At 47.6% G+C, this 25,167-nt stretch overlaps 7 protein-coding genes across 8 annotated transcripts; 3 read left to right on the top strand and 4 right to left on the bottom strand.

Annotated features, from left to right (window-relative positions):
- Positions 1-5,571: 5,571 nt before the first annotated feature.
- On the bottom strand, positions 5,572-6,153 carry LOC6601537 (larval cuticle protein LCP-17). Its single transcript, XM_002026515.2, has 2 exons — positions 6,094-6,153; positions 5,572-6,003 (listed from the first exon to the last, which is right to left on the bottom strand). The coding sequence occupies exons 1-2, from the start codon at positions 6,103-6,105 to the stop codon at positions 5,572-5,574; spliced, it is 444 nt and encodes a 147-aa protein (XP_002026551.1). The 5' UTR covers positions 6,106-6,153.
- Positions 6,154-9,139: 2,986 nt separating this feature from the next.
- LOC6601536 (mitochondrial inner membrane protein OXA1L) lies at positions 9,140-10,850 on the top strand. Its single transcript, XM_002026514.2, has 3 exons — positions 9,140-9,283; positions 9,397-10,465; positions 10,526-10,850. Exons 1-3 carry the CDS (start codon positions 9,200-9,202, stop codon positions 10,702-10,704), a joined length of 1,332 nt encoding a protein of 443 aa, XP_002026550.2. The 5' UTR covers positions 9,140-9,199; the 3' UTR covers positions 10,705-10,850.
- On the bottom strand, positions 10,808-11,564 carry LOC6601488 (MIP18 family protein galla-2). The gene is made up of 2 exons (XM_002026512.2): positions 11,321-11,564; positions 10,808-11,262 (listed from the first exon to the last, which is right to left on the bottom strand). The coding sequence occupies exons 1-2, from the start codon at positions 11,439-11,441 to the stop codon at positions 10,913-10,915; spliced, it is 471 nt and encodes a 156-aa protein (XP_002026548.1). The 5' UTR covers positions 11,442-11,564; the 3' UTR covers positions 10,808-10,912.
- Positions 11,565-12,762: 1,198 nt separating this feature from the next.
- LOC6601487 (histidine-rich glycoprotein) lies at positions 12,763-14,422 on the top strand. Of its 2 annotated transcripts, XM_026992185.1 has the most exons (3): positions 12,763-12,842; positions 12,913-13,245; positions 13,381-14,422. In XM_026992185.1, exons 1-3 carry the CDS (start codon positions 12,831-12,833, stop codon positions 14,299-14,301), a joined length of 1,266 nt encoding a protein of 421 aa, XP_026847986.1. In that variant the 5' UTR covers positions 12,763-12,830; the 3' UTR covers positions 14,302-14,422. The 2 variants fall into 2 exon arrangements, with proteins under 2 accessions (XP_026847986.1, XP_002026547.2); XM_002026511.2 differs by having other exon boundaries at positions 12,764-12,842; positions 12,913-14,422.
- On the bottom strand, positions 14,398-15,064 carry LOC6601486 (biogenesis of lysosome-related organelles complex 1 subunit 4). The gene is made up of 2 exons (XM_002026510.2): positions 14,906-15,064; positions 14,398-14,845 (listed from the first exon to the last, which is right to left on the bottom strand). Exons 1-2 carry the CDS (start codon positions 15,047-15,049, stop codon positions 14,477-14,479), a joined length of 513 nt encoding a protein of 170 aa, XP_002026546.1. The 5' UTR covers positions 15,050-15,064; the 3' UTR covers positions 14,398-14,476.
- Positions 15,065-15,572: 508 nt separating this feature from the next.
- LOC6601490 (ATP-dependent RNA helicase DDX42) lies at positions 15,573-18,520 on the top strand. The gene is made up of 2 exons (XM_002026509.2): positions 15,573-15,580; positions 15,755-18,520. The coding sequence occupies exon 2, from the start codon at positions 15,775-15,777 to the stop codon at positions 18,211-18,213; it is 2,439 nt and encodes an 812-aa protein (XP_002026545.1). The 5' UTR covers positions 15,573-15,580; positions 15,755-15,774; the 3' UTR covers positions 18,214-18,520.
- Positions 18,521-20,319: 1,799 nt separating this feature from the next.
- On the bottom strand, positions 20,320-24,708 carry LOC6601489 (zinc finger MIZ domain-containing protein 2). Its single transcript, XM_026992188.1, has 9 exons — positions 24,028-24,708; positions 23,784-23,951; positions 22,826-23,699; positions 22,622-22,754; positions 22,341-22,554; positions 21,508-22,262; positions 21,309-21,438; positions 20,880-21,242; positions 20,320-20,804 (listed from the first exon to the last, which is right to left on the bottom strand). The coding sequence occupies exons 1-9, from the start codon at positions 24,691-24,693 to the stop codon at positions 20,673-20,675; spliced, it is 3,435 nt and encodes a 1,144-aa protein (XP_026847989.1). The 5' UTR covers positions 24,694-24,708; the 3' UTR covers positions 20,320-20,672.
- Positions 24,709-25,167: the final 459 nt, after the last annotated feature.

Below are 25,167 nucleotides of genomic sequence, written 5' to 3'. Positions count from 1 at the left end.
CGCAAGGCTATATTTCAGTCAAATAGGGCCAGATCGGGGGAGGACCTACTCTCCCAGGATCGTGATCGTCCAGACTGTCGATCGGCATCAAAATCTCGACCTCGAAAATGAGGCCGATTTTTGGCAATTTTAATGATGTAACCATCATGATTTTTTGCGAAAATCGCGATGAAATGGATGTCCTTTTTTCCGATGACAGTCGATTGGCAGGACTCGCCCCATCCCGAAAAGACATGCCGCACGCCGATCAGCCGCTGTATTGCAGAGATATAGCGTGCAGAAGAGACCAGTATCTCAAAGATACGCAAATCCAACTCTTCGCAAGGCTATATTTCAGGCAAATAGGGCCAGATCTGGGGAAGACCTACTCTCCCAGGATCGTGAGGATCCAGACTGTCGATCGGCATCAAAATCTCGACCTCGAAAATGAGGCCGATTTTTGGCAATTTTAATGATGTAACCATCATGATTTTTTGCGAAAATCGTGATGAAATGAATGTCCTTATTTCCGATGACAGTCGATTGGCAGGACTCGCCCCATCCCAAAAAGACATGCCGCACGCCGATCGGCCGCTGTATTGCAGAGATATAGCGTGCAGAAGAGACCAGTATCTCAAAGATACGCAAATCCAACTCTTCGGAATGCTATATTTCAGTCAAATAGGGCCAGATCGGGGGAGGACCTACTCTCCCAGGATTGCAGTCGATTGGCAGGACTCGCCCCATCCCGAAAAGACATGCCGCACGCCGATCAGCCGCTGTATTGCAGAGATATAGCGTGCAGAAGAGACCAGTATCTCAAAGACACGCAAATCCAACTCTTCGGAATGCTATATTTCAGTCAAATAGGGCCAGATCGGGGGAGGACCTACTCTCCCAGGATTGCAGTCGATTGGCAGGACTCGCCCCATCCCGAAAAGACATGCCGCACGCCGATCAGCCGCTGTATTGCAGAGATATAGCGTGCAGAAGAGACCAGTATCTCAAAGATACGCAAATCCAACTCTTCGGAATGCTATATTTCAGTCAAATAGGGCCAGATCGGGGGAGGACCTACTCTCCCAGGATTGCAGTAGATTGGCAGGACTCGCCCCATCCCGAAAAGACATGCCGCACGCCGATCAGCCGCTGTATTGCAGAGATATAGCGTGCAGAAGAGAGCAGTATTTCAAAGATACGCAAATCCAACTCTTCGGAATGCTATATTTCAGTCAAATAGGGCCAGATCGGGGGAGGACCTACTCTCCCAGGATTGCAGTCGATTGGCAGGACTCGCCCCATCCCGAAAAGACATGCCGCACGCCGATCGGCCGCTGTATTGCCGAGATATAGCGTGCAGAAGAGACCAGTATTTCAAAGATACGCAAATCTAACTCTTCGCAAGGCTATATTTCAGGCGAATAGGGCCAGATCGGGGGAGGACCTACTCTCCCAGGGTCGCAGTAGATTGGCAGGACTCGCCCCATCCCGAAAAGACATGCCGCACGCCGATCAGCCGCTGTATTGCAGAGATATAGCGTGCAGAAGAGACCAGTATCTCAAAGATACGCAAATCCAACTCTTCGCAAAGCTATATTTCAGGCAAATAGTGCCAGATCGGGGGAGGACCTACTCTCCCAGGATCGTGAGGATCCAGACTGTCGATCGGCATCAAAATCTCGACCTCGAAAATGAGGCCGATTTTTGGCAATTTTAATGATGTAACCATCATGATTTTTTGCGAAAATCGTGATGAAATGGATGTCCTTTTTTCCGATCGCAGTCGATTGGCAGGACTCGCCCCATCCCGAAAAGACATGCCGCACGCCGATGGGCCGCTGTATTGCAGAGATATAGCGTGCAGAAGAGACCAGTATCTCAAAGATACGCAAATCCAACTCTTCGCAAGGCTATATTTCAGGCAAATAGGGCCAGATCGGGGGAGGACCTACTCTCCCAGGGTCGCAGTAGATTGGCAGGACTCGCCCCATCCCGAAAAGACATGCCGCACGCCGATGGGCCGCTGTATTGCAGAGATATAGCGTGCAGAAGAGACCAGTATCTCAAAGATACGCAAATCCATCTCTTCGGAATGCTATATTTCAGTCAAATAGGGCCAGATCGGGGGAGGACCTACTCTCCCAGGATCGTGATCGTCCAGACTGTCGATCGGCATCAAAATCTCGACCTCGAAAATGAGGCCGATTTTTGGCAATTTTAATGATGTAACCATCATTGATTTTGCCAAAAATCGGCCTCATTTTCGTAGTTGAGATTTTGATGCCGTTCGACAGGCTGGATCCTTGCGATCCTGGGAGAGTTGGTCCTTCGCGGATCTGGCCCTATTTGTCTGAAATACAGCCTTCGGAAGATTTGGATTTACGCATCATGCAAATACTGGTTTTTTCTGCACGCTACATATAAATAGGCTGAACAGCGGCCGATCTAAGGGTGGCATGACTTTTCGTGATGGGGAGAGTCCTGCCAACCGATTGGCATCAGAAAACAGGACATCCAGCTTATCACGATTTTCGCAAAAAATCATGATGGTTACATCATTGAATTTTCCAAAAATCTGCCTTTTTAACGGGAAAAAAGCTATTTTAAAATTGAAGTTAACGAAAAAAGAGTTGAAAGTTTTCAGAAAATATTAAAAAGAAAGCGTAGCTAATATTTTGAACCAATTTGTATTAAAGTGATATTTAATATGTTTTTTACGGTATTTCCATTTACTCATCTTCAGATAATCTTCAGATTCGAATTCGTAAGACATGGTCGTACCAATCATTCATAGATTATTATTAGGCACTTCGTAGTCAAAGCAGGATTTTCCAAGTCTTCGTAAGCCGGCCATTCATACGCCGCCGAATCAAACACTGGGCTTCAGCTTCGAGACGCGTAAGTGAATCAGTATATAATTGTGGACATATTTTAAAATATATCTTCCTTCACAGAGGGCTTTGCCACAAATCGAGTCGTATCCAAGCATAACCGAGGCGTCGTCGAGACAGAACGAGTACAATCCCAGCCAGACAGAACCGTATCCCAGCCGGACAGAAACGCACCCCTTTCAAGATCAGAACCCAACAAGCCATCGTCATCCTTCGACCTGCCCATGGACAACAAGGAATTTCCTATGGCAAACAAGGGAGGGGCCACGCGGGCTACTAGACTCTAAAAAGATATCGTTGTTGTTAGGTTTAAGATAGATACAAATGTTTTCCACTAGTTTATTAATTTATACTAAGCTAAGTTTTAGTGAATAAAACTATTGAAAAATCATCCTTGCTGTATTCTGTATTGGGGAAACTATCCCGATTACAAAAAGGCGTGGCACGCCCAGATCGGCTCTCAAATTGCGGAGGAAACTCAATTTTTTTGATTGGGGAAAAGGTCCTTGATCCTTGATAAGGACTTCATTAAATCAAGGACATTTTATTGATCACAAGAAGCCATCGCACGACCAGATCGGGCCACAAATGGCCGTAAAAACTAATTATGTATGGTTGGTGTTGTTGGAGTCCTTACCGAAGGATCAAGGAAATTTTTCAGATCACGGCGGGCCATGACACCTTTCGCTCAGGCCACAAAGAAAGGAGAAACCAAGATATATATGTCTGGAGAAAATATCCTTGATCATTGGTCGTTGATAAGGACTCCATCAGATCAGGAAAATCTTTCCGAACACAGGAAGCTGTTGCACGCCCAGATCGGGCCATAAATAGCGGAGAAAATTAGTATTTTTGATCATTGATATCCGTGGTCCTTGGAAAGGACTTCATAATATCAGGGACATTTCTCCGAGCACAGGCAGCCGTCGCAAGCCCAGATCGGCCCACAAATAACGGAGAAAAAAAACTGGCTTGTAATTTGTTATTATTTTAAATGTAGTTCAAGAAATCACCGATAGGTGCGCCACCGTACATACAAAGTTTTTATTAAAAACAAAACTCGCGTCAAATGGCTGGGATACCAGGCGAACAGAAATCAGCAGCAAGCAACTTTAGAAAATGCAAAAAAGTGGTGCATACTTTTGGGGCTCCAAAATTAAGAAATTGGACCTTCTGCTGATTTCTGTTCGCCTGGTATCCCAGCCATTTGACGCGAGTTACATGACTACATTTAAAAAATTAAAAATTACAAGCCAGTTTTGTTTTCTTCCCTATTTGTCGCCCAATGGGGACGTGCGAAGGCTTCCTGTGTTCGGAAAGATTTTCCTGATCTGATGGAGTCCTTATCAAGGACCAAGGATCAAGGATATATTCTCCAGACATATATATCTTGGTTTCTCCTTTCTTTGTGGCCTGATCGAAAGGTGCCATGGCCCGCCGTGATCTGAACAATTTCCTTGATCCTTCGGTAAGGACTCCAACAACAACCATACATAATTAGTTTTGACGGCTATTTGTGGCCCGATCTGGTCGAGCGATGGCTTCTTGTGATCGACGGCCAGTCCTTATCAAGGATCAAGGACTTTTTCCCCAATCAAAAAAATGAGTTTCCTCCGAAATTTGAGAGCCGATCTGGGCGTGCCAATACAGAATATAGCAAGGATGATTTTTCAATAGTTTTATTCATCAAAACTAAGCTTAGTATAAATGAATAAACTAGTGGAAAACATTTGTATCTATCTTGAACCTAACAACAACGATATCTTTTTAGAGTCTAGAAGCCCGCGTGGCCCCTCCCTTGTTTGCCATAGGGAAATTCCTTGTTGTCGATGGCCAGGTCGAAGGATGACGATGGCTTATTGGGTTCTGATCTTGCAAGGGGTGCGCTTCTGTCCTGCTGGGATACGGTTCTGTCTGGCTGGGATTGGACTCGTTCTGTCTCGAATACGCCTCGGTAATGCTTGTTTGGGACTCCGTTTTGGCGGGGAAAATCGGATGCGACTCGGTTTGTGGCAAAGCGTAGCGAAGATGTGATGTGAAAGAAGATGTATTTTAAAACATGTCCACAATTATGTACTGATTCACTTACGCCACTCGAAGCTGAAGCCCAGTGTTTGATTCGGAGCCAACGATTCCGCCATCGATCACTGGTCCCTGCTGCAGTGGCTATGGCCCGCAACAGGGCAGACAGCATTCGAGCCGGGAGCACATCCCTTGGACCTCCCGAAAGGACGAGGAACTACAGCAGAATCAAGCGTACACTCGCTCATATGAACTGGAAGATCAGAAGGGCGAAGTCCCTGGTAAACGATGATAAACATAAAAGTGGGCGCGGGCATGCTTGAGGTATTCCTGGGCACCAGAGGGGCTACCTGGTAAAATGAAAGGAAGAGTTAAATAAAGTAAATGAATAAATAATAAGTTAATAACTTTACCTGACGGGGTATAAGGAGAGGATCGCGGCATAGCAGTTTATGGCCAGAGAGGGTGTGGGGTGTAGGGTGTTCGGCGGTAGAAGACATGAACCTGGGGACCCTGGGATCTAATCCAGAAAGTGCGTTTGCGACACCGTTTTCGGTGCATGAACCGTTTTTTGAACAACTTTTCAAATTTGTTTTCTCCTCAATAACATTTATTCATTTAAAAAAAAAAAATAATAAAGCTTTTATAAACATTTGCAGATGACGACTGGAGTCGCTGCTTAACCGTAGACGCGCTTGTTCTGGAAACGAGCGGGGCTGCGGTATTGCTGCTGCTGCACCTGCTGGTACTGCTGCTGTGGCTCCTGGTACTGAGGGTGGGTGCGTATGTACTCCAGGGACTTCAGGATGGCAGCTGGGATTGGTGGGGGAGTAGGCAGGAGATCACCCTGGGGCTGGTAGCCGTTCTCATCGGCCACATAGGAGATCTGGACAAGCTGTCCCTCCGGCGAGTAGTAGGAGTATCCTCCGGTGGCCTGGTAGCCTCCAAGTCCGGACTCCTGGGCGGCGATGCCGTTGCTGGTCTCGTACTGGTACGTGTACTGTCCCTCGGGCTGGATGTCAGCGCTGTTCTTCACCACGTAAGCGGAGGCATCGGTGTTGTAGGATGCGGCGGCATAGGCGCAGGCCAGGACGGCGGAGGCGACGAGCATCTGTTTTGGATGTGATTGGATAGGAGCACTCGGTTAGCTGATCTCTGGCTCTCCATGAGCTGGAGTTCTTCCAATATCCTGGATACTTACGTAGCGGAACATCTTGGTAGAAGTGAGGAGGAGTTCGTTTGTCTGGGACTGTGAGACTCTGAATGATGACTCTGTGGCCAATTGCAAATGTTTTTATACCAAACATCAGACTGATTTGAATCCAAATTCTCAATCGACGAAACCCGATCCACCCAAACAACTTTTACGCCGGACTGCAGGAAACACATCTAAATAACAATAAGCCAACCAAAAGTATTGGCCAAACTAGAGCATCGGCGGCGGCTCGATGTCTTCCAATTTCCATCTCATGCTGCGAGAGCAGAGTGTGGTGTGTGTGTGGGCTGGGCTGCAAAGAGCAAAAGTTAAAAGTATCTCCACATGCGGCAATGTCAATGTCGCCGCTTAGCCTAGGTCTGGTCCGGGTCTGGGTTTGGGTCTAGTCTGAAAAACCTACCCGGCACACCCAAAAAGACACACTTAATTAAATGCATTTGAAATAGCATGTAGCGTACGAGTAGTGCCAATACGTATTTAGCATAATTTATGGTTCCACTTTTGGCCTGGCCTGCCCAAAAGCTTAACTTTTACAGTTCGCGTTTTACGATGCTTCTTCGTCCCGTCCCGTCCCGTCCCTCGAGCCCTCAGTTCTTCCGTTGCCAAGTGCCAAACCGAACGGAGCTTTACTAGTAATGCACGTATGTACATACACAGGTGTGCGAGAGGCGCTGAAATGTGTGCGTTTAACAAATTGGCCCATAAAACTGAGTTAATACTTAATTAATAGTCAAAATAAGATATCAAACAGGATTTACCCGTTGCCAGCCAACGCCTTAGCCGCGAAGCCCCATCTACATATGCATCTATCGACACAAAACGTCTCGTGTCTCTTGCGGCACCGGCACCTTTAATGCTATATTTTAAATATCATATTCTAGCGCCTGCCCTGCACAGTGATCTGCACTCAATTGCTATGTAGATATTGAGATGAGGAAATGGGATTGGGCTAATTAAGGAATTAAGTCTCTGGAAGGATAGGTTTCTTTCTTAGTAACTCTCCATATGCAAAGAGTATATGGGGGTATATTAGTTGCCAAATCGCGGAATCTAGATCATATCAGATCATCCAGAAGGAACTAATGAAACTGCAGTGACTACGCTATTCCTTCCACGAGGTTGTGCAAGATCGACTGGTGAGAGAGAGATAATGCAGAGAAAAATGGAACCACCAAATATTGTATTATTCTGATCAAATAGTTCATTGGGCGGAAAGATGATAAACGAAATGCAAAAATGAACATAACAGAGGAGGTGGTTCCTCTTTCTTCACTCTCTCTTGAGATCCCCTCCACTTGAGAGAGATGATATCCAAGCATTAACCAAGAAATCAATTCGTCCCTTTTTCGAACAGCGATACAAAAAAGTATTGTACAGCTTACATACATCATAAGCTCACATATGTACGGGCTAAAATTATTCCTTTGCAAACTACTTTCATTCCACTATGCTGATGATAGTTGGTGTGATGTGCGAACGGCATAAATCAACATAGGGGGTCGGTCTGAGTCTGACCTTGAAGAAGTCTGTCCGCCGCGTCGCTGAGAACACGAAAGTCATAAAATTTAACTTTATGGCTTGTACGGAAAGTGAAATCATCGACCTGATCGATGAGAAATGATAATAGTGCCACTATCCACTGATTTTATTTCCTTTAAGTTTAGTTTTAAGATTTATACTCCATAAGAGCATTGAAAGCTTATACGAAAAAACTCCCTATCAGTTCCATGTAAAATGTCAAAATTGGGTTTCATTAATTGATTACATTTTATGTTGGCTACCTCATAAAAAAAAAAAACTAAAAGTGACGGGTATGGTATCTACGTATCTCCTCACGTATTTTGCATCTGTATTGATTGGCACTTAATATCAACCTTCAACACTGAGGAAATTCGGGAAAAATTTAAATAAATTATAGGAAAATGTATAGGTAGGCGTTTTAGTGGAAGATCAAAAGCATTTCCCCATAAAATCATCGTAGTAAAATTTGTCAATCCTTTAAAGGTGTCAATCTTCTCATCATGCGTTCGACATTTGACTATAGTAGCTACTTAGTGGCGATCATCTTCTTTGTATTTGATTTGGTATACAAAAAGATGCATCTGCCGACCACGCAGCAGAGGCAAAACTCATATTTAACTCAAAGCCAATAAACTAGTTTCTAAGTGATATAATATCTCGCGTGTTTGACTTTGCATTTGTTGTTTCCCCTTTGGTTTAATAAACAAATTAGTTGTGCATGTCAAAGCGCGTCAATGGTTTGGCGATTCACTCCGATTCTGGGGTCGAGACCAATTCGCATTTTGAACACCTATGTATGTATAATCTCTCGGGTTTCAGCATTATTCAAATGAGGGCGTTCCAACGAGTCGAGATTTATAATTTATTTTTCCCAATCTTAATATAATGTGTATCAGTATTCATAATGAGAAATGGACAGTGGAAGTAGACCAGCTCGAATCGGCAATACGCTAGATTTACTGGCTACTTCCAATCGTATGGATGCTTGTGCCAAACGAGTGAGGCCTTAGCCATGGATAAGGGTATCGAATTGAATGAATATTAACCAATTAATTTGAGCGAAACTGAAGCATTTTAGTGACATAATTTTGTATGCCAAATATGTCGCATTGACTTTTAACATTTTCCGTTGGCTCACGACACTGGCTAGCAGGAACCCGTTGGCCTTCCGGGATGTCAGTCATAAAATTTGCAAATATTTTTATGGCCAAGCGAAAGCAAATCGTAAATTGCTGTGCTAATTGATTCAATTTTCAAAACTAGATCAGACCTTTTGGTTTGTCAATTAAAACTCATTTTTCACGTCAACATTAAATTCCTGCTTAACAAAATTCTATTAAAAACTTTGACAGCGTAGAGGAAAAGTAAGCCAAAGATTGAAATTCAAATTTTTACCGCCAAAGAACCAACGGCAGCACAGCCGCCAGGTGGCGCGATGTGACACACACAGCTGACTGCCGCCGTTTTGCCATTAACACTGGAATTTACATCTTCCATCTCTTTTCCGCAGGCCTGCGGAGCAAAACGAAGCAAAACAGAAATTAACAATTTGCTAAATTAAAACTGTACGATGCTGGTAAACAGGATGCAGCTATGGCGGGCAACTAATGCGGCTGCAGCACTTAACGCGGCCACCGCCCGCTTGGCCACACAGGTAAATGCCGCCAGCCGGTGCGCCGGAATGGAGTTCTCTATGACATAACCTGCAAACGCGGTAACTTGTTATGAATTGAAGGGACACCAACTAATCTTGACACATCCCTATAGCACAACTCACCCGCCAACAGGAGAGACATGCACTTGGCCAGCCACAGGATTTGGAGCGCCCAGTTGTCCAGGCACTCAATGTGTCTGGTTCCTCCACAAAAGCTTGTGCCTCCAGCGCTGATGGGATCAAGTGCTCTGCGCTTTGCCAGCACCGGCACCGGGGGCCTGCCGGAATCGGTTTCCACCAAGGAGATAGTCGATCTGCCCGATATTCCTGAGGCGCCGACCCCGCCCGCATTTTCCGTGGAGGACGTGTCTTCAGATGTGTTGAATGCTGCTGGAGAGGCCACATTCGCCTCGATCGGACTGGGAGGCTGGACGCCCGTGGGTGTCGTACAAAACTGCATGGAGTTCCTGCACTGCACCTGGGAGCTGCCCTGGTGGGGTGCCATCGCCGTGGGAACGCTTGTGGTGCGCACAATCATCTTTCCGCTTGTGATTCTTGCCCAACGGAACTCGGCTAAGATGAACAACAACATGCCACAGATGCAGTTGCTGCAACTCAAGATGACGGAGGCCAGGCAGTCGGGTAACGCCATTGAGTCTGCCCGCTACGCCCAGGAGATGATGCTGTTCATGCGGGATAAGGGTGTGAATCCGCTGAAGAACATGATTGTGCCACTGGCCCAGGCACCGCTCTTCATATCCTTTTTCATGGGCCTCCGTCAGATGGCCAATACGCCTGTCGACTCCATGAGGGATGGCGGACTCTGGTGGTTCCAAGATCTGACCCTGGCCGATCCTTTCTATATACTGCCTTTGATCACCAGCGCCACGCTCTACCTGACCATCGAGATCGGAACGGACAGCGCCCGCCTGTCGGCCGCCAACATGAATACGATGAAGTATGTGCTCCGAGCACTGCCTCTTGTCATCTTCCCCTTCACAATGAACTTCCCGGCGGCCATTTTAACGTATTGGGCATGCAGTAACTTCATCTCACTGGGACAGGTGGCCGTGCTGCGTATTCCCTCAGTTCGCGAATACTTCAAGATTGAGAAGATGCTGACGCATGCACCCAGTGCGCTGCCTACGAAGAAGAAGGGATTCGTTGGAGGCATGAAAGAGTGTAAGCTCCAAAAATACATCCTAAAGGACGACCTATTGTAACCTTAAAATCCTCTTTCAGCCTGGGACAACATGAAGATCACTAAGGAGATCGAGGAGCGACAGCGTCTGGATGAAATTCGCTTCGCCAAGGCTGGAAAAGGGCCGCTGGTGAAGACCTTCAAGTACGATCCCACCAAGCCAAAGCCCCTGCCCACTGTGGAGCCGCACATGCGGTTGAAGGAACCGCCCAAAGAATAACCCGATTGACCATGGAGTACAGCGTCGTCATCCGCCAGTCGCCCCGATACGCTGTGTTTTGTTAACGTTTACCTTTTAGCCCATAGTTCATGACCCCAGAAAGTTTTGCTGCTAAAATATAATTTGTATTACCTAAAAAAACATGGGACAGCTACAGTGTAGGGTAGAGGGAGGATGTACTGGTTAGGCGGTAGGGGTAGTTGCTTATTCAGCCCCTGGCCGAGATGCACTGATTGATTACCTCGGCCAGATGCTTGTTCTCCAAAGCAGCGGCCACACGCTCCTTGTCCGCCAGCTGCTTGTTAACCGCCTGCTCCGAGGCATGGGTCCCGGGGGTGATCTCTACGGTGACCTTGAAGCGGGGCGGCAGGGAGCGCAGTAGCTTCACGCGTATGGACAGGCCGATCAGCGTGGCCATGGAACAGTGCGGGATGGTGGGTGTGAAGTTTATGAAAACGGAGTTCTGCTTGTTGTTGATGCGGATGAGTCCCTCCTGCACCACATGCAGCTCCTCCAGGGTGAGCGGGTGCTCCGGATCAGTGATGTTGCGTATGAGGTCTACAACAACAGCATTATTTAGCAATTCCAATCTTTATCGGATTTCCACAGCACTCACCGAAAATCTCGCGCTTGTCGAAGGGATCTGCAACGTTGTCGTCTTCTTCATTGGCTGTCGTCACACGCTCCTTAATCTTGTCATAGACATTGGGGTTTATATTTTCAATTTCTGTTGGCATTTTGCTTTGTTTATGGGCTTCAAAACACTTTAATCAGTATATATTTTATATAATGTTATCGGGATGCAAAACAAAACAATAAACAGGAAGTGTGGAGTATGGACCATGGAATCGTATATCGATGAGAAATCGAACTTAGCCCACTTAACCCCCCGCTTTTTAAACAGTTCATCGACTTGGGGTAAATGGTGGCAAATATTGCTGATTGTAAATTCTTCTTGTAGATCCATGCCATCTTTCCTCTGAATTAAAAAAAAAAAACCACGATATCTTTCACCTGAACTGCGTTAAAATAATTCAATTTTCATTATTTCCGGTGGAAAATTGAAATACCCCCTTGGTTTACAATTGGTTAATTGTTCTCCGTCAAGGATTGGAAACCATATTGCTCAATTTTTTTGTTCCGTCGAATATTAATAGCTATATAGATCTCTCAGCCCTGCACACATAATTTTAGAAATTTTAAAATTTTAAATTTTAAAAAGAGCCAGTCCCACCAAACGATACTATCAACTAGATACCAGCGGTGCGCGCCAAATAGAAATTGTTTGAAAGTTAATGAGCGAAAAGGATTAAAATACAATCCATTGGAATAAATGAAGCACGTAAGTACAAACCTTCGTATGAAAGTTTCTATACTCTTTGTTGTTATATATACTTTTGAATTTGACCAATTAATCTATTAATCAATCACATATGTGTTCCACTGCGTACCGTTTCAGGAAATTAAATGTAAATTGATAGATTTACACTTAAATGTCAACAAAATGTTCAACTTACGTAAAAGGGCAGTAATTATAGACGCTTCGCAAATCCAATCCTATTAATGTTTGCATAGTTATTTATGTGCACTTGAAATTAGCTGGCTACCCCAACTCCCATCTACTTAAGTGCTTCCAACGAACGACTGCAGTGCTCGCTTTTTTTGCAACTCTGTGCTAAACAGCTAAACATATGAACAGATGACTAACGGATCGATCCGTATCTATATCTCGTATCCGTATCTGTATCGGAATCTGGGTCTGGGTAAGACTCTGAATAAGCCTTGAGCCCATTTTGTTGTCTAGGTTTTTGCTTTTTGATGAGATGTTGGACTTGACGGTGATTTCCACGGCTTATAATTAGCCAGACAAATCCATATCAATGTGGAAAAATAATAGATATGATACATATTTACATATGGGAACGGGTTTCGCGCACTTGGCGTGTATCTAGCGGCAATTAGCACCGAATTACAAACTGGTTAACAGCAGCAGTCGCTGGGGATGGGATGCTCGGCGCCTGGGATGGGATTCGCTCATAAAATAGGCTGCCCACGGGGCAAACAGCAACAGTTTGGGAGAAATTTCCCATCGGTCAACACATCACACCTGCACCCAGAAGACGAAAATGAAGTCGATTGTAAGTAAACATCAGCAGATTGCCCTCAAAGACAACTTTCTCTATGATTATATTCCATTTCAATCTATAGATAATTTTCTTGGCCCTGTTTGCCGCTTGCCATGCGGCTCCTACAACTCCGGCTGACGTCAAGGAAGCCACTGAGGCTCTTTCTCGTCCTAGTCCTATCGCTCCGGATGTGATCAGCGATCCCAAACCCGTCGGCAAGGTTGTCCTCCTGAAGACTGAGCCCACCCTGCATCGTCAGAAGCGGGATGAGACTGCTCACCCCAAACCCGACAGCGTGAAGGCCCGCGATTTGCTGCAGCATAATCCCCTTCACCAGCAGGAATCGCTTGGAATCCAGACCCACGAGCCCCTGAAGCATGAGGACAAGAAGTCCAAGCGCGAAGCTGACCACGAGGAAGGACATCATGAGGAGAGTCACCACGAGGAGCCGAAGAAGGAGGACGCCAAGGATGCCCATACTCATGCCTTGCATGCAGCTGCTCCTGCAGTCGAAGCCCACAAGAAGTCCAAGCGCGAAGCTGACCACGAGGAAGGACATCATGAGGAGAGTCACCACGAGGAGCCGAAGAAGGAGGACGCCAAGGATGCCCATACTCATGCCTTGCATGCAGCTGCTCCTGCAGTCGAAGCCCACAAGAAGTCCAAGCGCGAAGCTGATCACGAGGAAGGACATCATGAGGAGGGTCACCACGAGGAGCCGAAGAAGGAGGACGCCAAGGATGCCCATACTCATGCCTTGCATGCAGCTGCTCCTGCAGTCGAAGCCCACAAGAAGTCCAAGCGCGAAGCTGACCACGAGGAAGGACATCATGAGGACGGTCACCACGAGGAGCCCAAGAAGGACGAGGCGAAGGATGATCATGCTCATGCCGACGCCCACAAGCAGTTGAAGCGTGAGGCTCACCACGAAGAAGGTCATCACGAAGAGGGACATCACGAGGAGCCCAAGAAGGATGCCCTCCCTCATGCATTGCCTGCATCCGCTCACACAGCCGAAGCTCTCAAGCAGAAGCGAAACTCACCCCCAAAGCCAGAGGCCTCAAAGTCCGAGCATCACGAATCCCATCATCGCGAGGAGCAGCATTCGGCGAAGCCAGACTCCCACGCCCACCACAAGCAGAGGCGCGAAGCTCCCTCAAAGCCTGCATCCGAAACTGCCCACGAAGGACTGCAGCACGATCCTAAGAAAGCCGAAGAGCTGCACAAAGCCATAGAAGCACTGGCCGCTGGCCACTCCAAGGATGCGCAGCGTCATCAGCGTGACATTCCAGTACCCACTGAGATAAAGTCCAGCTCTGCTCCAGCCAACAACAAGGCAACCACAGAGTTGGCAATTCCCATCCACCATCCCGTTTCCGTGGCCGAGTTGTTCCACAAGGAGAAGCCCGCCGCCGCAGCCGGTTCCAGCTCCGAGGAGAGCAAGGAGAAGAGCAAGGAAGCCCAGGCCTAAGCCAAGGCCACAACCTTGCCCCCCTGCTTATTTAACTGGTGTAGCGATAACTGTCCCATCACGTTTTTCATAAGGAAAATAAAAAAAAAACAGAGATTGAAAAATAAACAAAAAATATTTACACGCTTACATAAACGACTTTTGCTAATTAAACACTAAATATTTAAGTGGGGGCTCACGCCACTTGGGGCTCCTCTGGTGTGGCAGCGGCACCGAAGTATTCGTCGGAGCTGTAGATGGAAACCGGCTGGAAAACCCCGGCGACGAGGTTTGTGCGGGGCAGGGTCTGAGCGGCGGCGGGATCTGGGGCAGTCAGCTTGGCTTTGAGGGGCTTGAACAGCAGTCCCTTCAGGCTGTAGTCCGTCACATTCAGTTCCTGCTCTGCCACATCCACAGAGCGTTCCACTTCGTTGAGATTCGCACTTACCGCGCCCACAAACACCTCCAGATTGTCGATGCGCGTTCGCAACTCCTCGAAGTTGTCGCTGAAGCTGAGAATACTGCACACGTGGTTGGCCATGATCCCATTCGACTCGGCACGCACCTTTTTAACGAGAAAATTAACTGCACTTTAATGGAACTGGAATTAGCTGCAATATCGTACGGATGAAAGAAGTGTCTCGAATTCGTCGAGGCGGGCCAGCATATCATCGATGTTCGTGCACAGTGGGTTGATCTCTCTGTCTAGATCGGCACTCTGCACGATCTTGGCATAGTCCTGAGACACGTTATTTATTTCCGCAGTCATTTTAATAGCTCTTTTTTTTATTATTATTTTAACAACACATTTAACCCACATAGGCCACAACTGAAGCCACCTTTATTTAACCCCTTGCAGCATTAATTAAATCTAAAGGTTAAATGTACAATAAAAAATTGTAAAAAACCTTTTGGCGCGCAGCTCTAGCGTGTATCAAATTTAAAGGTATTTTCAAAGAAATTTTGCTGTTTTGCGTAGAATGGGTATCGTGATCGACACATATGCATATATAGGCATATAATTAAATAGAGTATATAGGATATCCCTATCCTATGGAACAGCAACAATAACGTAGTATCCCGCACACACTTACTTTTAATTCCTCTTCATTCATTTTGTTGGCCCTTTTTGATTTAACGTTATTTTGTAAACAATTCGATAAAACGGAGAACTTAAAACTCGCATTAACCCATTGTCGACCAGTATTTAAACACACACGAAACGAAGAATTTTGGCGCAGTTCGGGTGTATCTTCTCCCTTGTTTTTCTTTCTTTATTTATTTTTGTTGCAAGTAACGAGTAAGTATAGGTTTGACCTACAGGAATAATTTATAAAAGTTATTTATTTAATTTAATTTATAAAAGTTCTCCGCTTCAGATTAAGTTGTTCACGTGCTTAAATAGAGGGTGGTTCAGTGGGTTAAGTTCTATACGACGCTTGCATTGTAAACTTTAATTTATTGATTTGTGAAGATTTTGCGTACTGGAGCATCATGAGCGGCTACCGAGGAATAGGAGGTGGCGGCTTCCCATACAGGAAGCCGGCCAGCTCGGGCAACAACATGAACGCCGTGCCACCGCCACCGGTGCTGAATAGTCGTGGCTATGTGCCAAGGGGTGGTGCTGTTGGAGCCGGTCGCGGTATTCCACCGAACCCATCAGTCAGTGGGACTTCCAAACAGGGCTACACCACGCTGGACTCCATCAGTCAGTACACCAATTCCACAAACTTTGTGGGAAAACGCAAACAGCACACAGACGACGATTACTTCGATGACGATGATGAGCAGCAGCACAAGGATCTGGAGCAGGCGTACATACCAGCACCAGGATCGCCCGGGGCGGCCCCGGACAAGAAGCAGGAGGAATCTGACTCGGATGAGGATCCGCTGGAGCAGTTCATGGCTGGCATCAATCAGCAAGTGGAGAAGGAGAAGGTGCGTGCTGCTACACAGCAGCCAAAAACCACCACCGCTCCGCAGCTGGAAAAGGGTGTTCGTGGCGACATCGATGACGAGGACGATGAGGAGAGCTACTACCGCTATATGGAGGAGAATCCCAACGCTGGGCTCCGCGACGATGGCTCAGACCAGGAGATCGAGTACGACGAGGATGGTAATCCGATTGCACCGCCCAAGAAGAAGGACATAGATCCCTTGCCCACCATCTACCACTCGGAGATCGAGTACGAGCCGTTCGAGAAGAACTTCTACACGGCGCACGAAGAGATAGCCTCCCTGGACGAGGAGGGGGTCCGCGAGTTGCGCCACACTCTCGGGGTGAAGGTCACCGGGCCTTCACCGCCCAATCCAGTGACATCTTTCGGTCACTTTGGCTTCGACGAGCAGTTAATCAAGGCGGTGCGAAAAGCGGAATACACACAGCCCACGCCCATCCAGGCTCAGGCGGTGCCCACCGCACTGGCAGGCAGAGACATCATCGGCATTGCCAAGACGGGCTCGGGCAAGACGGCTGCATTTATCTGGCCACTGCTCATGCACCTCATGGATCAGCGGGAGTTGAAGCCAGGCGACGGACCCATCGGACTGATCCTCGCCCCCACCCGGGAGCTCTCGCTGCAGATATACAACGAGGCCAAGAAGTTCGGCAAGGTATACAACATCAATGTGGTCTGCTGCTATGGCGGCGGGTCCAAGTGGGAGCAGAGCAAGGCCCTGGAGCAGGGTGCTGAGATTGTGGTGGCCACGCCGGGCAGAATGATAGATATGGTCAAGATGAAGGCCACCAATCTGAGGCGTGTGACCTTCCTGGTGCTGGACGAGGCCGACCGCATGTTCCATATGGGCTTCGAGCCGCAGGTGCGCTCCATTTGCAACCACGTGCGTCCCGACCGTCAGACGCTGCTCTTTTCGGCCACCTTCAAGAAACGCATCGAACGCCTGGCCAGAGACGTGCTCTCGGATCCAGTGCGCATCGTTCAGGGCGATCTTAACGAGGCTAATCAGGACATCACACAGTCGGTGTACGTCTTCCCCAATCCACTGCAAAAGTGGAATTGGCTCTTGTGCCACCTGGTCAAGTTCCTCTCGGAGGGCAGTGTCCTGATCTTTGTCACCAAAAAGGCCGATGCCGAGACAGTGGCCAACAATCTACTCGTCAAGGAGCACAACTGCCTGCTGTTGCACGGCGACATGGACCAGGCGGACCGCAACAAGGTCATCACGCAGTTTAAGCGCAAAGAATGCGACATACTGGTGGCCACCGATGTGGCTGCCCGCGGTCTGGACATCCCGCACATCCGCAATGTCGTTAACTACGACATTGCCAGGGACATTGACACGCACACACATCGGATTGGCCGCACGGGTCGCGCCGGGGAGAAGGGCAATGCCTTCACTCTGGTCACCGACAAGGACAAGGAGTTTGCGGGCCATCTGGTACGCAATCTGGAGGGGGCCGATCAAGAGGTCCCCGAGGATCTCATGGAGCTGGCCCTGAAGAGCTCCTGGTTCCGCAGCTCCCGCTTTAAGCAGGGCAAGGGCAAAAAGGTCACCAAAACGTACACGGGGCTGGGCTATCGCGAGCCCTCGCATGGTGGCGGTGGTGGAGGCAGAGAACGGAGAGGATCCGGAGACAGAAGCGGGTCTGGAGATCGATCACCTTCACGCGGTAGCTCGAGGCCTGGCAGTAGCTCCGATAATCCCTTCTCCAAGGAGCCAAGGCCTGCCTCCAGTGCCGGCCCCGCCACAGATCGCTATGCCGCGATGCGAGAGGCCTTCCGCAATCAGTACAGCTCTCAGTTTCGGGCCTCCAGCGATCGCACTTGGGAAGAGACGGTGCCCCAGTCGGGGGTGTTTGCTGCCCCGGCACCGCCACCACCCCAAGGATCATCATCGTCCTCCAGCACCAGCGGCGGAAGCGGTAACAACAAGGATGACTCAAAACGCGCCAAGAAGAGTCGCTGGAACTGAGAGATCCAGTCTTGAAAGAGAATTGAAAGTCTTGAGGAACTCTGTTTATTTCTTTATATTAGTTAATGTGTATTTGCTTTTGTTCCATCATTTAAAATTACAACTTATGGACTACATTTAAACATATATATATATATATATATTCAGATATATACCTTGTTCATTATAATTTACGTTAGTTAAATACTCGTATGTACAACGCTCCCCGCGAATTCACTCCTCCACTCATTCAAGCATCGCATCGCAGACGCATCATCCAAGATCGGATCTTCAGGAGATCCACAAAATAAAAAAAAAAAACCTTTCATTAATTGTAATCTTTTTATATGTGTATTTTATTTTGAATAAAATCACATTTGCGCATCTCTCGTCGTACTCTTTCCACAATTCTTTATTATTTAATTCATATTCTGCCTGAAGTGCGAGAGTTGGAATTGTCCCCCAGTCGGGAGGGGGACTCCCCCAGTTATAGATCTTGAAGCTAATTGTTCTTTTTACGAAATATTGTTTTACAATGAAACCACTACGAATTTTGTTTTTTTTTTGTGTTTTTTCTTTTCTGTTTACGATATACGTGTATACTATATAATAATTTTAATATGATTTCTTTTTTCTTTGATATAACATTGAGAGAAGAGATTTGAGATTCATTTAACTACCACATTGAGGCGATTTTTTGCGTTTAATTTTCGATTTTTGTATTGTAATTTAAGCGCTGGAACGGGGAGGGAAAAAGCTTAAAAATTTCACTATATTTTTGAATATCATATCATATTGTGTTTCTCCGCTACGTATGTATATCGCTTATCGCTCTCGTCGGTGTGTGGGTATCATACATACATATAGTCGTATATATATAAAAATTGGTCCATTGGTAACCACATCGTACGAAACATATAGAAAAACTGAAACAAAAAAAACTCAAGTAATACCAAAATTATGACGGAATTTATGTTCTGTTCTCGAAATAAAACCCAACAAAAGAATACTATAAATCTCTTATCATTTTTAGTTTTTCGAAATACTCTTGTTTTTCATTTATTATTATCATTATCATATATGTATATATATATATATATGTTTTAATTAGCTTTGTGTGTGTATGTCTGTGTGTGTGTGTAGGGGAGGGGGTTTGGGCAGGGGGTATTCTTGTCGCATATATGTACATATATGCTAACATACATCATATTCCATTTATTTACAATATATTTTAGAGCTAGCATTAAATTTGATTTACACTTTTAATAGTTGTTGTTTCCCTCTACACTCCACTCCACTCCACTTCACTCCACGCCACTCCACCTCCTTCTCTTTTCTCCCCCATTTATGCGCTTTCTGTTTTAGTTTTCTCTGTTCCTTATTCATAAACTTTTTTGTTTTATCTTCTGTTTTCGCTATAATTAATATAATTCTTAATAATTTTTTCTGTTTTTGTGTTAAATTTCGATTATCTTTTAAGTCAATTAATCTTTTATATTGTGTAGATTTAGGCATTCTAAAAAAAAAAACTAAAATTATGCAACAATTAAAATGTAAATTTTTTTTGTTTTGTTTTTCATTTTATAAATGTAATAAAATTGTTGGGATTTTTTTTTTGTTGTATGTATTTTGTATTTCTCATTTTTTAATGCTTTTTGCTTTTGTTTGCTCATGCTTCTAATCTTCTGTGAACTGTTGCTGATCTGATTTTCCATTCTCCTGGTAATACTTTGTACAATATGTTAAAAAAAAAAAAAAAAAAAAAAAACAGAAACAGAAACAAGAAACATTCCACAAAAAAATTAAAATAGTTTAAAAATAGTAATGCAAACGCAAAAAGTGTGACATTTCTGAAGGGTTCGATCTCGATATCTAAATCATATATCTGCTGCTGCTGCTGCTTCTGTCGGAAAAAATTACACATTAAATTCGTAAATTTCATTGAAGGAATTTTCATGCTCTCAACTAAATGGTTTTTCTGTGCTTTTCTCTTTCTCGTTTTTTTTTATATGGTATAATGACTGTTTTGTTAGTTTTTTTATGCTTTTTGTGGTACATTTTTTACGGTTTTTCTTTCGTTTTTTTTCTTGTTGTTGTTTGTTGTTTGCTTTTTAAATTAAATGCCAATTAATTTAATTAATTAATTTTTAAATCACATTTCATTGTTTTTCAAACACGGGGGCAAATACACAAAATTGTTGCTTTCTGCTGCCGCTGCTTGCTGTTTCTCAATTGTTGCTCTTGCTTTTGTTTTTGCTTTTGCTTTTGCTGTTGTTTTTTGTGTGAGGAAACGAAAAATGTTGAAAGTACGCGACTTTTGCTCTGTAGTGCAGATTTTGTTTTGTTTTTCTTTTTTTTTTTTTTCATTAAAATTAATAATACTATATACAATTTATGGTATTTCTGCCATTTCTCCTTCATTCTCCTGCATTCTCTCTCTCTCTCTCTCTCTCGTTCGTGGTATAGGATCCTTCCACCTTTTAGTCGAACAATGTGGCCAGCAGATCATCGCTAGCATTATTGTTGCTGCTGCCACTGGAAGGAGGCGTATTGAGGTCTGGTTGGGGATCCAGGTACGAGAGGATTTCCATGGGATCCACATCTTGCAGAAGCTGCAAAAAGGTAATCAAACAGTTAGCTACAGTTCCTCTGGTTCCAGGAATTCTCCTTCCTGCGCTTCGACTTACATTCAAATCATGCGCCGTATCATTGATGCCTGCCGCTGCAGCATCGAAACTCTGCAGCTCGGCACTCAGATCTGTCTCCGTGAACTTCAGCTGCGTCTGGCTGTTCATCAGGCTGTTCAGCAGCTGCTCCTGCTGCTGCTGCTGCTGGTTCTCTGCACTTCCAATGCCTCCGCCCATGCGACTGGGCGTCCCTGGTGTCTGTGGAGAGTTGTGCCCCGTGCTGCTGCTATTGTTGTTGTTGCTGCTGCTGGCATTTGGTGTCCCTCCACTGATGGGCTCGTTGTGGGAGGAGCTAACACTTGGAGGGCCACCGGGAGTCATGGGATGGCTGACTGCCCCTGGCGTGTGCGGTGTATGGGGCATCTATGTAAGGAGGAGAAACCAGCAGTAAGCACCTGTCTGCAAGAATCTTTCCGTTTGAAAGCTTACCTGATCGCTCAGAGACTTTTCCATGGCGTTTAGTTGATCCAAAGAGTTGACACCACCATCGCCGTTGGACAGACCGCCACTGCCATCGCTGTGGTTGCCACTAAAGTTGTCATAGCTGCCGCGATTGCCACTGGAAAGAGAGGAGGGGCAATAACCATAAGCAACTGTTCCAGAGGTGCTGATTGAAGGGTCTACTTACTGCTGATTGCCCATCATATTGCCACTAGCAATAGAGTTCATGTCATGCATATTGTACGGACTCATCGCCTGCGAATTGTCCCACGTGGGGAGCTGTGTGGAGCCTGGCGACATCACCTTGGCCATGTCGTCGCACAGTTCCTGCTTCACGACGGGCATCAGTTCCTGCTTGATGGCAGGCATCACACTGGGACCATTGCTGCTGATGGGATTGCCAGTAGGAACATTCGAGGGGGTGGATGCTCCTCCACTGGCAGCGGACCCACCAACAGCTGGGGCATTGGGCATCCCGCCGTTGTGCTGCAGGGCCCGCCAGTTGGCAGACGAGTCAATGATCACCTCATCCACATCCGAGTTGCTAAGCGTGTTGAGTATGGCCCAGATGTACTGATCGATCTCCAGGGTGTCGGTGATGGCCGACTTGCTGCACTCCGGACAGCGCCAGGAGCCCCGCTCGCTGTTGATCATCAGATAGGCCTCCAGATCGAAGCATTGCACGTGCTTGCACTCGTGGCCCCTGGCGGGCAGACGTATTCGAGACTTGGTAATGGGGCACTTCAATGAGATCTTGGTGCACTGCTGCGATGGCGATACTTCCGCACCATTGCCCACCGCTTGGCCATCGGGAGGCAGGCCCAGATTCCGCTTGATCTTCTGCACGCTATGCTCGAGCGGCAATAGATTGCGTTTGTGCAACGTCTGGAGCACTTGACGCACCGATGGTCGATGGACTAGTTGCAGCACAAACAAATGCGACTGTGGAGAGGCATTAAGGGGGATTCCATGATTAGCGAGCGTTTCTTTCGCGGACTCCGCGGACTGCTCAGTACTTACACAACAACAGGAACTGGCCGTCAGCTGTAGGGTGTTGCGTCCTGGCTGGCACACAGCCTTCAAGTAAAGCGGACGCAAAGCAGTGCTGTTCTTCTCGGATCGCTCGATATTCAGAGGCGTGGCATTGGCGGAGACGGTGACGGTGTGCGGCCAATTGGTGTTCATCTGGCGATCATCCTGGTGGAAGCACTTCAACTGCAGCTCCAAGTCGGTGCTGAAGGTCCAAAGGTCAAAGATTAATACGATCTCAACGGATAGACGCGACCTCTACAACGACTTACCGGCACATCAGCGTATTGTAAACATTCTGCTTCAGATGGAACACATGATTGCTCACAGACAGATTGTGCAGCAGGCGGAACGGTGCCAAAATGATGCCATCGCGTACCGGGAATGTCAGTCTCATTTCTTCGCCTGAAAAGTGGAGGGAAAGCGAGGACTTAGCGACTGTTCTCAGGGGTGTGAGGTCTCACAGCAAAACCTACTGTTATCCATTGGTGGCTTTATATCCGGGTTGGGGCTCACGTATGGGACACTGCATGCGGGTGTCAGCGGCGGCGTTGGATTACCAGGAACTGGACTGTGCTGATAGTTTTGCTGGAAACCTTGATTCTGGTATGGATTGCCTGTTGTGGCCACGCCGCCACCCGGTCCCGCCGGGCACATGCTGCCGCCGCCTGCCTGTGGCATTCCTACGCCATTGCCGCCACCGGCACCCGGATAGAATGCTCCTCCCGGGCCGCCAGCGCCTCCGTATCCCACGCCGGGCACACCACCGCCCGCTTGTGGCATGAAACGCTGCTGCTGGCTCATGCAGCCGGGACCGGGTCCCATGCCAGCGCCTGCCATGCCACCAGGTCCCATGGGGCCCATGACGGGTCCCCCGTTCGGGCCCATGCCATTGGCAGCCGACATGCGGCCGTAGCCCCCACTGCCGCCCACCATTGGTCCACCCCGACCGTAGCCATTCCCAGCTCCGCCCGCCTGCATCGGCAGTGGCACGCCCCCAGCTCCGGGATGCATCTGCTGGCCGCCGTACATCTGCGGCGGCTGCTGCTGCTGCACAAGATTGGGATACACTCCGCCCACTCCGCCAACGCCTGCTCCTGCGCCGGCCCGCTTCTGGGCCATGTGCATCTGCGGATGTGGATACGGTGTCATGCGACGCTGCTGTTGTGGGGGCGGCGCCTGCTGCGGATAGCCGCCGTTGGCCATGCCCTGCATCTTGGCCATGGGATTCATGCCGCCGCCCATCTGCTGGGCCGCCTGCTGTTGCATGGGGCTCATCCCTAGGCCTCCATTGCCTCCAGGGCATTGACCAACCATTGACATGGTTTGCATTTGATTCATGGGCGTCATCTGCAAGAGGGGAGACCAAGCGTGGGGTTAGGAGGGCGAAAATCAAAGGGAGCATTCGCTGCTTTTGCCGGTTCCGGTACTTACTTGATGATGCCTCTGTGGTCCGATGCCACCTCCTCCATTGCCGTAGCCCATGCCCATTCCCTGGCTGCCGTTGTAGCTGCCTGCCTGTCCACTGGCTCCTCCGCCATTCATGTACTGGGCATTGGACATCATGCCACCGTTGGCGCCCGGATGCATGCCGCCACTCATCTGGAAGGGGGGAAAAGAAGAAATACCTCGTAGAGAAAAAGTCTTGCAAATATTGGACTGCTGCCGGGATCCTCACCTGACTGTAACCGCCCATGGCATCCATGCCGGACATGTGCTGTTGCTGCTGCTGCTGCTGCTGTTGCTGCTGTTGCTGTTGATGTTGCTGCTGTTGCTGCTGATTCGCTGCCACCATGGCAGCAGGATATCCCTGCTGTCCGCTCTGGACGCTCGTGGTGCTCAGGCCTCCCAGAGAGGCTGTGGCGCCTCCGCCTCCGCCGCCACTGGTGCCTCCGCTCGTGAGCGAAGTGAACTCCGAATTGGGGCCAAAAGTGTTGTTCAGGCTGCGCAGGCTGTCGCCTCCGATGAGCTCATTGCCGAGCATAAAATTGCCACCAGCCACACCTCCGCCGACGCCTAATCCTCCGGATCTCTGCTGCTGCTGCTGCTGGTGATGCTGTTGCTGTTGTTGTTGCTGCTGCTGCTGTTGCTGCTGGTAGGCCAGAAAACTTTCGCGTTGTTGCTGCTGATACTGATGCTGCTGCTGCTGCTGTTGGCTGTAGTACTGCTGCTGTTGCGGATGCTGCTGCTGCTGTTGCGGATGCTGTTGCTGGTGTTGCAGATGATGCTGCTGCTGCTGCTGCTGTTGATCAAGACTGTTGTTGTTATTTGTGCTACTGCCACCCGGCGGTGAGATTTGGCCCCCTGTGGCTGGCGCCCTTGAGGAGCCCGCCTGCTGGTTCATTTCATCATTTTTCCTGCAATAATCCAAGCAAAGGTAATACCACGAATTAGTTGGCATTCTGGCACGACTTTTGTTCGTTTTGGATAACTTTGTGGGCGTGACTGCCGCCGCGGCTGCCGCATCTCGTCCGTACAGCACATGGCAGCCCTTTCCCCAAACATTATTAGCCAGAATGAAAAATAGAACCGCGCAAGCGCGAAAGACTCCCAAAACTTAGAACTACGAAAATTTTGATAACCGAAATGTTGGCGAGAGTTTTTCAAGAGAACACGAGAGTATGACAAACTGTGAAAAGCCACCAAAGAGAAGTGCGAGAGAAGTTTTTTTGGGGGGGGGCTGGGGAAAACATGCGAGTATCTGATCGATTTCAGGGAATTCTTCCACATCTATGTGTGGGGCCTCTCTTATCGCTAAAACTTGACTCATGCGGCGACCTCCATCGATGATGTCAGCCATGGGGCCATGGAGCTTATG

This window comes from Drosophila persimilis, unplaced genomic scaffold, assembly GCF_003286085.1.
Source record: "Drosophila persimilis strain 14011-0111.01,24,50 unplaced genomic scaffold, DperRS2 tig00000715-arrow-arrow-pilon, whole genome shotgun sequence".
NCBI classification, from domain to species: domain Eukaryota; kingdom Metazoa; phylum Arthropoda; class Insecta; order Diptera; family Drosophilidae; genus Drosophila; species Drosophila persimilis.
The sequence above is the reverse complement of the archived record's forward strand: the minus strand, read 5'-3'. Positions and strand labels throughout refer to the sequence as shown.